Source organism: Pagrus major, chromosome 14, assembly GCF_040436345.1.
Source record: "Pagrus major chromosome 14, Pma_NU_1.0".
NCBI lineage: Eukaryota > Metazoa > Chordata > Actinopteri > Spariformes > Sparidae > Pagrus > Pagrus major.
Genome location: NC_133228.1, coordinates 7191083 through 7204030, shown reverse-complemented (window position 1 = coordinate 7204030; position 12948 = coordinate 7191083). Strand labels below are relative to the sequence as shown.

General features: G+C 41.5%; 1 protein-coding gene across 1 annotated transcript in view; it reads right to left on the bottom strand.

The window, feature by feature from the left end:
- nav3 (neuron navigator 3) overlaps positions 1-12948 on the bottom strand; it is a 209165-nt gene that overhangs the window by 7542 nt on the left and 188675 nt on the right. Inside the window, exons 28-40 of the mRNA XM_073480877.1 lie at positions 11864-11887; positions 11218-11384; positions 10872-10958; positions 9873-10026; positions 7369-7555; positions 5141-5238; positions 4934-5029; positions 3411-3579; positions 3018-3253; positions 1930-2084; positions 1685-1756; positions 866-1062; positions 531-649 (exon numbers count right to left, since the gene is read on the bottom strand). Of these exons, the coding sequence (XP_073336978.1) occupies positions 531-649; positions 866-1062; positions 1685-1756; positions 1930-2084; positions 3018-3253; positions 3411-3579; positions 4934-5029; positions 5141-5238; positions 7369-7555; positions 9873-10026; positions 10872-10958; positions 11218-11384; positions 11864-11887 (1761 nt within the window). The remainder of the gene's footprint in view (positions 1-530; positions 650-865; positions 1063-1684; positions 1757-1929; positions 2085-3017; positions 3254-3410; positions 3580-4933; positions 5030-5140; positions 5239-7368; positions 7556-9872; positions 10027-10871; positions 10959-11217; positions 11385-11863; positions 11888-12948) is intronic.

Here is a 12948-nt window from a genome sequence, read left to right as displayed (position 1 = left end):
GGTGCAGTATATCACCAGACCAACCAATAACTGCTACTCTTTGCTAGCTATGCTTGGCTGTATCTAGCTACCATTAGCTTATTATTTCAGTTAGCCGTGCAGCTAAGTGGCCCTATTAGCTGACTGAAGTCTGCCTGGACAACAACCTTGGATCCCTTCTCTTCTCTTCTGACACGACTATCACACTGTTGCCTCTTATGGTACAAAGTGGTATTATGAGACTTTTATAACTACGGCTGTTAAATAAATCTAGTGGAGTACAAATTACAGTATTACTTTCTGAAATGTAGTGGAATAGAAGTATGAAGCAGTGTAAATATGAATATAATATAAATATTTTTTGTCCTGGAGGTTAAGAATAGTTGCAAACAGAAATTGTCAAATTTGATGTATGTGTTTTCTGTGCATTACGATGCAGTTTTATTGTAAATTACAGTGACTGTTACTGCTGTTACTGACTCTGTAACAAAACAAAAGAGCAATAAAAGTCACAAATAAACCCTCATTAAACGTATTTAGCTAGAACGTACCTGAAGCCCTTCCCTGACAGCCTCCAGCAGGTAGGGCACCAGGGAGTAGTTCCACAGGTCAGTGAACCAAACCCGAGAGCCTTCGACATCCATGGGACAGGACAGGAAGAGACGGGGGCCTGTAGGGACAAAAGAGCCCAGATGATGAGTGTTTGTTAGATTGACGACACACGTGTTGCAATGCACTTGTTGCCAAAAAGTGGAGGTAAGAGTATTAAACAGGCTTACCCGATCACTTTATTGACTAAATGTTTCATTCACACATAATCAAAGACTCAATATTGATGTGTTTAGTAGACAGACAGTGGATGTGTGTGTGCTTGTGTGAGACTGACCTATGGTGACATCGGAGGAGCTGTGTGCCTCTAGGAAGCCGTTGAGGTGCTGCCATGTCTTGGGGATCCAGTCGATGATCTTAATCAGGTCATTGCTGCGCATGTTCTTATCGATCTCTGTCTCTATCAGCTTCCGCCGCAAGAATCGGCCAAGGAAACCTTTGACCGGCTCAGTGTGGTTGGTGCACAGCACCCACCTACACGGGGACAGATGATCAATGGTAAAACAGAAGCGGTGGACCAAATAAATCAGCTCAACGTTAAACCAGATTTCCCATAAAAGCAGCTCATATTAGAGATGATGAGGCTGTTTCAGGCATTTCTACCAGCACAACAACCAGTTTTCATATTCATATTAAATTAACGTCTGGCTCATGATGAGCTTTCTCTAATGACTTTATATTTGCCAAATCATCAGCTAGTCAAACATGCCAAGCAGAAATGATCCTCACTCAGAACATGCATTATAGTCGATTCATTTTCATTTAACGAGGCTAATTATATAAAAGATGTAATTACAGCCCTCCCTGTGGAAGAACGCCTTTAGTTTACAATCTGTGAGAAACAACATGGTGACATAGAACTGAAATCAAACACACTGTCTGGCAGGTGAGATGTTAGATTTGCAAAACAAATAAAAGTAATTTCTCTGTGGAGCCAATAACATTTGGAACCATTACAAACAATATAACATCATAATATGATGAATATTTTAAATCCACAGCACTGCTGTATTATAATCTATATTATATTTGCATAGACAGCGCCAACAGTTCAGACAGTGACATTTCTGTATAAATCAAAGTGTCTGTCACAAACCTGAAGTTGTGGTGTAGCTCAAGGTTAGGAGAGGTGGACACTCCCTGGTTCATGGTCCCAATAACATAAGGGCTGCATAGAGACAAACACATCATAATGATTCACAGTCACAACTGAGCTGCTTGAATAACTGACTGAATAACTAAGTAACTGAGAAAAATGCAAATGTGTTAACTGCTACTGTATGATATCTGAGATAGGGAGGAATTTATTGATTTTTTCACTACATTGTAATTCTGACTCACCATTTGTGGTACTTGCAGTTGAGGAAGCCATTGAATATGTCACTGAGGGAGCCGATATGGTGGAGGTTGTCCAGGATGACCACAGTGGGGAGCTCTGTGTCCGTCTCCTCAGAGTTGCACTGTTCTGCCAGGTTGGACAGGTACTGACGCAAGTCCTGGGGAGGAAAGCATCAGCAGGTTTACATTTGGATGCAATACTCTGAAGGTAAAATATTTCAAGAAGAGGTTTGACGCATAATAGTTTACAGGGAGCAACATAAGAGACCCAACTGTACTCCCTTTTTATTCATTTTAAACTCTGTTTTAAATGCAACCTAAATACAAATGAAAGACTGGTTTAACATTTAAATCACAGGCTGATATTTCATTATGGTAGACAATCTACATGAGAGTTTATTAGCAGCCAACCTTCGACATGTACTGCTGTACTGGGTACCGGGTAAAATTTCAATGTTTTTTGGCTTAACATAAAACCAAATCCACTGGTGATGCGTGTCACATTTTGAGGCCCATTATTTAACTGCTTGTATATTTTTCTTATGCTGAGGGATGATTAAAAGCATCAGAGGAAAATGCCAGCTTGTAGAGTCAGTTGATCAGAATCCAAACGTAAAGAGCTACAATTTTGTACCAGCATTCAGTAATCATACAGGGAGCATAAAGGAAGCAGAGAGACCAATTTACACACACTCAGAAGCAGAATATAGACCAAGGGTCATCAACTACTGTTGTCTAACGGGCAGAAATTTTCTAAGCAGACACAGTGGGAGGTGGGAGACCAGAAAAAAATTAATTAGAAAATGCTTTCAGACCTCCACCGAGGAGGCAGTCAGTGATCAATCCAAAACCACTTCCAATTCAGCAACCAATAAATGAGTCCTTATCTCAATGAAAAACTGCTTTTTGTGATCACAGGAAACAAACAAACAAAAGTTGGCCAATGAAAAATAAACTAAATATGTTTGGTGATTCTCTTTTCATGCACACATCACTCTCCTCTGGGTTGTTGTATTCTGGGGGATGTAAGAAGACACTAAACTAAAGCATAAGTACTCCAGAAAAGGCCAACTGGGTGAGAGTGATCCCACCTTGCTGGAATTCTGGTCCACGTTGAAGCTGGCCACGTTGTGCTCCGTCACTTCCTGCCCCATCTGGGAAATGATGTACTCTGCCAGCTTGGCAGCCAGGAAGGACTTGCCGGTGCCGCTGGGTCCTGAGAGGATGATCCGACGATGCTCCATCAGCAGGTTGAGGTACCGCTGGATGATGGGTTTAGGGATCAACGTGTCAAAAACCAGACTGTCAATACTGTTCTCCTTCACACCTAGAAAAGAAGAGGGAAGACAGTAGGGAAAGAATGGAATAAAATACATTTAGTTCACTACCAACCACTACAAAAGACTTTACTTGAGAATCCCATCCTGGTTTCTATATCAACTGTAATCCTGAAATAGAAACTCCATGTTTCCTCGCAGCCATACCTTTGAGGTTGACCTTGATCATGTTGTTGTCGCCCACCAGGTAGCCACAGGGCAGCAGCTCAGGCACTTCAGAGGCGTGGGAGCGAACCACCTCGCCCATCCTGTAGCAGACGATGCTGTCTGAGCTGAGACCCAGACTGGTCAGAGGGTCCACCCGAAACACATACTCCTGCAGGGAGGGAGGGGTGAGAGGATGTTGAAGAATTGCACTATTGATTGTGCTTAAATATAGACTGCGATTCTTGCACATGTTTTCAAACTGACAGTGGAGCTGTGTGTCAGTGAATCTTACACAAAATGACAGACGCAAAATTATTTACACACAAAATCAAAAACCAGCCGGTTTCTATGATTTAATATACCTGATTAAAGTTGAGCTTACCAAAGCATTGTAAATAAATGAATATACAGGCAGTAATGGAAGCAGTGTGCAGGAGGTTTTTATTGTGGCTTCCTCCGATGCGCCTGTCACACATTCAGCTGATTTAACTTCAGAAGATTCAACTAATTTCAAAGATGAAAAAGTCTGCCTTCTTCTATGGGTAGGATGGATTACAGAATCTAAATCCAGGCACTCGAGCGGAATAAAATGCCTTTAATAAATACAAATGACAGTGTGGCTCTGTGGATACAGTGTTTGTAATGAGAGTGCATTCATTCCCCTGTTTTTTCTTTTCAATTTGAGACTGAGAAGCTCTTTTTCAATTTACAGTATTTGTTGTAATTAAAACTAGACAAATGCAAACAATTGATTCAGTCTCAGCGCCTTTTTATTGTAGTTGCTTTGTAGCATTTGTTTTCCTTATCATTAAAATATGCTACAAAATGGATAACTAAAAGGGTAACTTATTTTACACATTAAAGTGTATTAACAGGTCTTGGGGAGTACTACTGAATATGTGAAAAAAGTAGCATAAAGCCTTTTTATGGCTCCAGAGGAAGCTGCATGTAATCTGATAAATTGCCTCCAGTGATTCATTCAGTAGCTTAGTTGCATTGTGGGTCATTTGGACACCAGGTTTTGAAAAGGAAGAAGAATGTGTGTAATAAAAAAGGTGATATCTCTGGTTCTGCTATGTGTATTTGTCATTTGTTCATAAGCTGTTTAAACACTGTGCTTACATTACCCACAATGCAACTTAGTGACTGAGTGACATCACTGTAGGCAATTCATCTGATTACATGCAGCTTCCTCTGGAGACACAAAAGGCTATAAGTATGCAGCAGTACTCCTCCAGACCTGTAAACACACATTAATGTGCAAAGTTGGTGCAGTTGCCCTTTAATTCTTATAGTTTTGTGTGTTTGCCTGTACTTTGACAATTCAACCATCATAAAATATCTTAAACATTTCTCATAGCAGACATTTTGACTTTATAACAAACCTAAATGGACTGGAACCACCATTAATGTTATAAGTTGCACCTGTGCTTTTCCTGCTATGATAAGTCAACGTGTCTGTAGTGAAAAAAAAACATGTGCCTGAATAACTGACGTGAACTTGTGAGCAACGGTCTGTTTACCTTGAAGAGGCGTCGGATGACTCCATCCAGGACATCCCATTTGGTCTTCCCACTCACACCTATAGACCCAATCAGGTAATCCTGGGTTTGTATACCCTGAGGAGTTGTCAAACAAGTTCATTTAAAAAACAGCAGTCAGAACAAATAAGATTAAAGTGGTTTTACCTGGAGAAAAAGAGAAATAATGTGACATCATCTTCCACTAACCTTGGTTCTATTTGGGCCACTGCTGATGGTAACCACTATCCGCACACTCCGGCCCTCTTTGCGTAGGTTTCCCTCGTAGCCGTCATCTAGCAGAATATCTGAAAACAAAACGTTCTGTCAGGAAACACACCCGACTTTAATCTGTCAGAGATTTGATTCATTATAAACAAACTCTGCCTGCTGGCAAATTAGAGCTGGAAATGGACAAACAGACCCCAAAGTAAAGGATAGCTAATGGGTTTCTTTCATGTGATAATGAGTTTTACATTTAATCAATGTTTTCATAGAGAGTGCTCAGAATGTTAATGTAAGATCTGGTGTGTGTTTGGAAATTAAATACAGTACAATCTGAGGGAGAGAGACAAAGACTTTTTAGAAGAATAAGATGGAAAGTCATTCAACAGAAAGAGATTCATTTTTAACATGTAGTCAGTAAGAGAATTGGCATTCTGTTATCAAAATCACAAAGTAACCAAGAGAAGAGACAGCTCTCTGAAGAAATACATGTTTTTCATTCCCTTGAAACTGACACTTATAACACCTTTCAGCAGTATGTGACTACACAGTATATTTGAACCACTAAGCATAAATCAAACACCTGCAACATTTGATATTTGTGCCATTCTCCACCAACAGCAACAGAACTGAAGGCAGACTCACAACAGAGTTGTTTTCATCAGTTCACAAACATCACAACTTGATCATCTCTTTCAAAGCGACAAATATCAGCAGCAATAGCTTGTTGAGTTTCTGATCCCTACCCTTTATGACCAAACTGCAATTGATAGTTTATCAGCAACCTTTAACATTTTTCCTCAACGTCACATCACATCATCATTTTGGCCACCTGGAAGCCCACTGTTCACTCACTTTTTGATCAATTTTTGGTCTCCACCAGGTCTTGAGGAAAATAAGTAGCTCTTTAGCTGTTAAATGCACCATGTTCACTAGCTAGCCACTTTGTCAGCGTGTGTATCATTAAGTGCGGACCAAACAGTGGGTTTTTAAACTTTTTGTCTGAAAACAGCTGCTTCTTTCTGCAAAAAACAGCACTATGGTGAGAGTGTGCTAAAATAGTAATGTTGCTGACTGGAAAACCAAAACAATGAGTTGAAAGATGCTACAACTCTCCGGAGATGAGGGCAACTGCAGTGTCAGGTGAAAATTCTCTGTGGGTTTGTTACAATGAGTCAAACTTTTCATATGCAAGTAAAATATATGATCCATCCACAAATAATGATTATAGCAGCTTAAACTATGAGCAACTACTTAACAACAAGCTTCACAAAACTGCAGCAAATAGAGCTCACTCCAGTCCATCTGCAGCTGTGTGTTTGACTTATATGTCAGCTTCCTGTCACCTTTAACCTTTGATAACTCCCACCATAAGTCTCTCTTCATTCTCTTTTTTCCCAGACTCCATTTTGGAGAGGGTAGGGGGTACTTTGTATTCGGCTGGCTTCCCTTAGCTGTGGGCTCTGTGTTGGGGTGATAACGGCCCGTTGGCCCACTCGTCTTCCCACGCGTCACTGCTCTCGGCTCATCCCTCCATCAATTAATGAGGGCCCGAGTCCTCGGAGAGAGTTGTGCCTTCTATGTTAATTACAGGACAAGTGAGAGGGATGGAACTCTTTGACTTCTCAAACGGAGCAGGCCTGGAGAGATTTCCAGCGTGTTCAAGTGTGTGTATGTATGTGCGTGTGTGTGTGTGTGTAACAGGCTCCTGCTGTGTTGTGAGCCTTCGCTGTAGAGAGAGCAGCTATTTCATAATTTCATGCGGCTCCTCCGGATCATTTCTCTCGGCAAACACAATTCTCTCACATTTATTGAGGCAAGTATAGAGAGAGCTAATCCAACTTGATGCCACAGAAAAAACTTCTGCCTTGAGAGTTGCTGCAGACCATAAAGTACGTCCTACAGCTTAACGAGACATAAGAACATGCCACTTACAATGCCATACTCGGAGGTTTAATTCTTATTAGCTGAATGCACCTGCCAACAGCTTTGAAAGAAAAAAAAACTTGTCCCAAAACAAGAAAATATTTCTGGGGTATTTTGTTGAACGCTCAGTCCTGATTGGCTGGTAAAAGCATTCAGGGATGTATTATTTTTAGTTTCTCAAGGCACTATGTCTATTTCACTCACTTCCACCACTCCCACACTTACTGCTACACAGACACTTCAGATCAATGTGCTGCTGCAGACACCAGAGCTGACAGTGAACTGACCTGACATGATGGTGTCTGTGATGTTGAGGTTATTGAGCGACAGCCCCAAAGACTGACGCGAGGAGGAAGAGGACGTGCTGGAGGTCTCGGAGGGCGGCCGGGCCGTCTTGATGGGTGTGGCTGTTGGTGTGGCGTTACCGCTGGACTTGAGACGATCGTTCTCCGCTTTCAGAGCCTCAATCTCGTTCTGTATAATGACAAAAGAATGAAAAAAGACTTAGTAATAGTCTGACGGTCATTTTCCTGCATTTACGCTGGCCACTGTTGTTATTCTGAATGAGTGTTATTGGAATTATGCGCTGTAAGCGGCATTTTTATCTTCAAGGCTCTCTTTGTACTGAAGGGTAAGTCTCGGATAAGGAGCCTAACATGATCCCCAGATCTGAACGGAGACTATAGGCTTCGGCAGACAAGGCAATCCAAATCTACAAAGATCCACTCAACGGAGACATTTATGGTGATGTTCTTTGAACATGTACCTCTTTTAAGAATAGGAAATGACACAGCACCTCTGAACATTATTCTTTGAACTGATGGGTGGCATCTCATTGCAATACATGAATAGGAATTATATGAATAAATCTAATATGTGTATTTGAAGAGAGAAAACTTTATTTCCTATCTTCCTATTCGGCCTCATGGGCAATTAAACAATTTCATTCCACCTTCCTGAAGCGTGTTCACCTTGACTTTAAGAAAGAGACACTGAAAATCATTTATTAGTTGCTACTTTTGGAGGTGATACAGCTCAGTGTGCTTTGTGATAATCAGAAAGCCATCTGGCAAGTCACAGTGTCCTATATTCTCCCATTATAAGGTCCAGTGTACAGGATTTTATAGGCAGAAATGAAATATAATTTTCATGATTATGTTTTAATTTGTGTATTATCAGCTGAGACTAAGTAGAGAATGGACAAACCTAACACTGGCTCTAAAGAGGGCCTTTCCTGTTTTTGGCGCTAAAGGAGGGTGGGACGAAGGGTGTTCAGTTGGTCGCAACCTGCAACCTCACTGCTTGATGCCACTAAATCCTTTGCACTGGACCTTTAAGGAATAAATGATATTTTGGGAAATACTTATTAAATTTCTTGCTGACAATTAGATGAGAAGGTTGAAACCACAATGAAATTTGAAAGGTACATTTGTTGCTGGAAGCAGCAGCCAGTTTGCTTAGCTTAGCATAAAAACAGAAAAGAGGGGGAAATAGCTAGCCTGGTTCTGTGCAAAGGGAAAAAATACACCTCCTCACTCTTTAACTAAGCAAACTAATTAATACAATAATTATTTTATGTTTAACCCATACAAAAACTGAGGTGACGTTACATGGTGGAAAATTTCTCGACCGTTACTGGTCCAAACCAAGAAACAGTCCAGCAAACAAACAGTGAAATTATGTCAGGTAAGACTTCAGAAATGAGGTCCGAAGTATACTAGGAGCACATGGATTTAGGCAAAAAACGTTATTGAAGGTAACGTTTCGACACCAGGTACGTCTTTATCAGAGACAAACAATACAGAAACTCACATCCTCTTAAATAACCTCCCCTAATCTAGACCTCATTCAGAGCAGGCTGAAAAAATAAGGAGGAGGGAAGTGAAAATGTTGTTGTTGTCATTTCACAACAGATTCTTGTACAGTTTAAACAAAGCTATAACATGTTTATTGGTGAGCATTAGAGGTGCTGACAGGAGGATTTTGTTACCTACTGATAAAGCATGTCTCGCTGACTTTACACAAAGCTAAGCTGAGTTAAGCTAAGATAAGCTAAGCAGTTTTTTTCCCCCCATAATATCTATTATGTTGATACTATAAAACAAACTTATTTCCTCACTGTCATTGTACTGAACTATCTTTGCTGGGTTTAGAGGTGACTGGGAATATTAGTTTTTAGTTTTCCAACTTATGGGTTGAAAAGGGGCTGTCAGGTTTTCTTGACCACCTGGAGAGAATGAAGGGCTATAACATTATCATGAACTACTGGCAACAGTTAGGTGAAAAAATGAAGTACGTATAAATGACTCTGTGTTAGTGTGTGTGTTTGTGTGTGTTTATACTGTATGTGTATGTGCAATCAGCTAGTTTGCCTTCAGCCCTCCTGGTGCCCCGCTGGTGCCCTGTCAGCCATCCACTAAATGCATTGTTAACTTCCTAACTGGTAGCTGTCATGCTCCAGTGCCTTTAGGGAGAAACACAGCACCTCAGCCCAAATAAATTGGACAGACACAGTGACAGTCTGAATCACAACCAAATGTACTTATCTCTCTATGAGATAAAAGAAGGGTAAACATGACTGATGGCAAAGACATAATTCATGCTTGGCAAACAGAACTAAAGACGATTTGAATTTGATATTTCAATGTGAGTTCTTCACCACCATGATCTCCTGACAAATAGGCAATTCAGCAATTTTTTCTCTGCTTTGACCTGTGTCAAACATAAATAGATGCCCTCTGGTCAGTCAGCACAAACTTGGCCTGCGTTTAGCCGCAGAGTGTGATCTCACCTGCATGCGGTTCATGGCCTCTCGGATCTGGTCCAGGTGGTGGGCGGAGCTAAGCGCCTCCAGGCGGATGTCTGTCAACTTGAGCTCCTTCTCCCTCAGCTCGTTCTTCAGCTGGAGGACGATTTCAGCCTCAGCTTCGGTGCATTCGCACAGCCTGCAACCGGGATTACACACAGGGAGGAGGAGGGGGTCACCTCGAGGGTTATGCCAAACACTCACACAAACACGCACTAGAGAGAAATAACACACACTTAAAGGAAACAGAGCTGAAGTTAAGAGGGAAGCTGGAGTCAGTGATGTGAACTGCAGAGGCAGGTACGACATGGAAGTGAATGAGGAACTGGGACATTTGGGACAGCGAATCCTTCCCATTTTCAGATTTTCATTAATTTTTCCAGCCGAGCAATCTGATGATCAAATCCCACAATGCTTTGCTCGCACAATGAACAGCCATAGTATAAAAGTTGCAGTTATATTGAAGACCTCTTTCAGCATGAGATATACAGAAGGTGCTGGGGGAGCAGTCCCATTGTTGTGATTTTGTTATTTTCATACTTAACAGGCAGAGATTACAACAACTACAGTTAGATGCTTTGCTATTTTGCACAAGAATCTGTCACACTCATGAAGTTCACTGTGTGACATTCATGTCCACATGCCCCTGAGTAATGCCATCTTAAAAAAGATCTCACCAGCTGCCACATGGCTCAGCAGATGTGTACAGTACGTGCATGCTTGTTGGCAAAATGGCCACATGTTGTCCCTTTGGCAGTGACACAGAGCCAATACTTCCTGGTATGAGTCAGAAAATCACTACTTTTTATTTTTTTCATCCTTTAATCAACCTACTGCTACTTCACTTCAGAGGGCATGGTCCAGTTAGTGAACCAACCTCCGACATGCTGAGCTAATTATGGCATTAAGATGCAGAAGAAAGTCACACCAACACACCCCACTGCACACACACTCCCTGGGAGCATGCCATACAGTGCCTGTTACCGAGATCTGTGCTTGTAGACCATGTGACCGTTTTGCTTTTTCTTTGGCGTCCAAATGGGGGAGGACTTGCTATCGCAAACGCACTTGCTAAAGCAGGTGGGGAGACGTTAAAGAAAAGGATGAAGAGAGGTCGGGAGAAGAGATTAAAGAACAGTGAGGTGAGGATTAAAGGATCATTTTTGAACGAAAGAAAAACATAACAGTGATGAAAATTTAGACTTAAAGAAGAAGAAGGAACAAAACAACTTACTGTACATGTTTTTCAGTTTGATGCAAGTATGTACAAGGGGAGAGAATTACCTGTGTATATGTGAATGAAAGAGTGGATGCACGTGTAACAACTCACTCTGTGGTGGAGGGCGAAGAGCGCAGCGTGGCGATGCTGCCTTGCCTGTTGTCGTGCTGCAGCTTGGGCGAGGATGGCAGCGAGTCGGTCATCTCCTCCATCTCGTCATGGGCCGACTGGGATTTGGTTTTCTTCTTGCTGAACGCCTGCTTGAAGGAGCTGCGTAACTGTAGAACAGATAACACAAAAACACACAAGGCCAAAGACGTCAATATCGCCACCCACCGATCTCTACAGTCACAACACGTCAGCTCTGGTGACATCACATCCTGCCAGATCAGGAAGTCACGCCGTGCTGTTTCCAAGCAATGGTCACTGTCTGGTTTAGGGTAGAGAGGGAGGCAAAAAGCAAGGCCGTAAGTAGAGATGGAAATGAAAGCGAGAAGAGGTGATGAGGCTTTTAAATGACCCTAAAAATAAGGCTGAACAGGCAATCAAAATGAACAAGGGAGGAGGGGAGGGAGGAGAAAGGAACAAGGGGGCAGGGGAGGGGAGGGTTGCCCTATCCATGCCGACGTTTCCAGAAAAGGAATAGAAGAGGTTGCTCTGAGAGGGGGAAGAAAGAGGAAAGAATAAGGGAGCGCAGGGAGGGAGGATGGGGGACAACCACAGCACACATACAGAAGACACTCTGGGAGCCACTGACCTGAGCCGGGATGGAATCAGCCACCTGAAGACGCAGAACACACCCAGCGTTAAGCCACACAAACACACACTCCTGCTCTTGATGAGTGATTGAAGCTAAAAGCTGCAAATGTGTCTGACACAGTTATTGTCTTTGCGCAGATAGGGATAACAAAGATTGCTATTATGATTACGTTTACAATATACTGTATATTTATTGTCACCTAATGACTGCTTTTCCTAAATGCTTAATGGCATGACAGGGAGACACATTACAAGTTTTTAAAAGTTAGGGGACATGCTGCACTAATCAATTATACATGGTAGCTGTTATGAAAGGCAAGAAACGTTGAGAAAGAGTCCATGAGATTTCAGTATAAATCCTGTAAAAGTAGTTTTTCCCTTTTGCTCATTACATATTGATTAATATTTCCTACAATGACACTTTCTGTCATATGTGAATTCAGAATTGTAGTTTTTTTGCAAAACAAAGCCAGTTTGGTTGTTACTTCATGTAACTGAATTACAGTTTGAGTTTGGCAAAAAAATATATAATATTGTTTTAAAGTGCATCTTGTTTGCAAGACCTACAGTTTACAGCACCAAACAAGCATAGACAGTAAAAAGTATGTAGTACAAGATGTTGGATAAATTCAACTGGGCCCTCCTCATGCTAAACAGAACACACAAACACGATTCAAGTTCAAGTAAATAAATTCAAACAGTTTCACCGCCCAGTGCATTCTGGGAAAGGATGGATTTTACAACATAAATCCTTCTTACAGATTGGCCCACATACACGACCACTCATGTAATGTTAGTGTTACATGTTGAGCCATCAATGGAAAGTCCTCACAATTTTTGACATAGCATCAACACCGTTGTTTCTTTACAACTAATGTTAGTTCATTACTAAATGTTTTAAATTAAAATTCTGGCCATATCTTACAAATTGATCCTTTAAAGCTACTTCAGCAGGTCAGATGCTTGCCGGCACAAAGTCCCAGCCTTATTGACACTAATCATTATTTCATCCTTCTGGTGCCGCTCTGTTAGCATGATCTGCTGCTTTTCTGCTCACTCTTCACTTACTCCCCAGTAACCTCA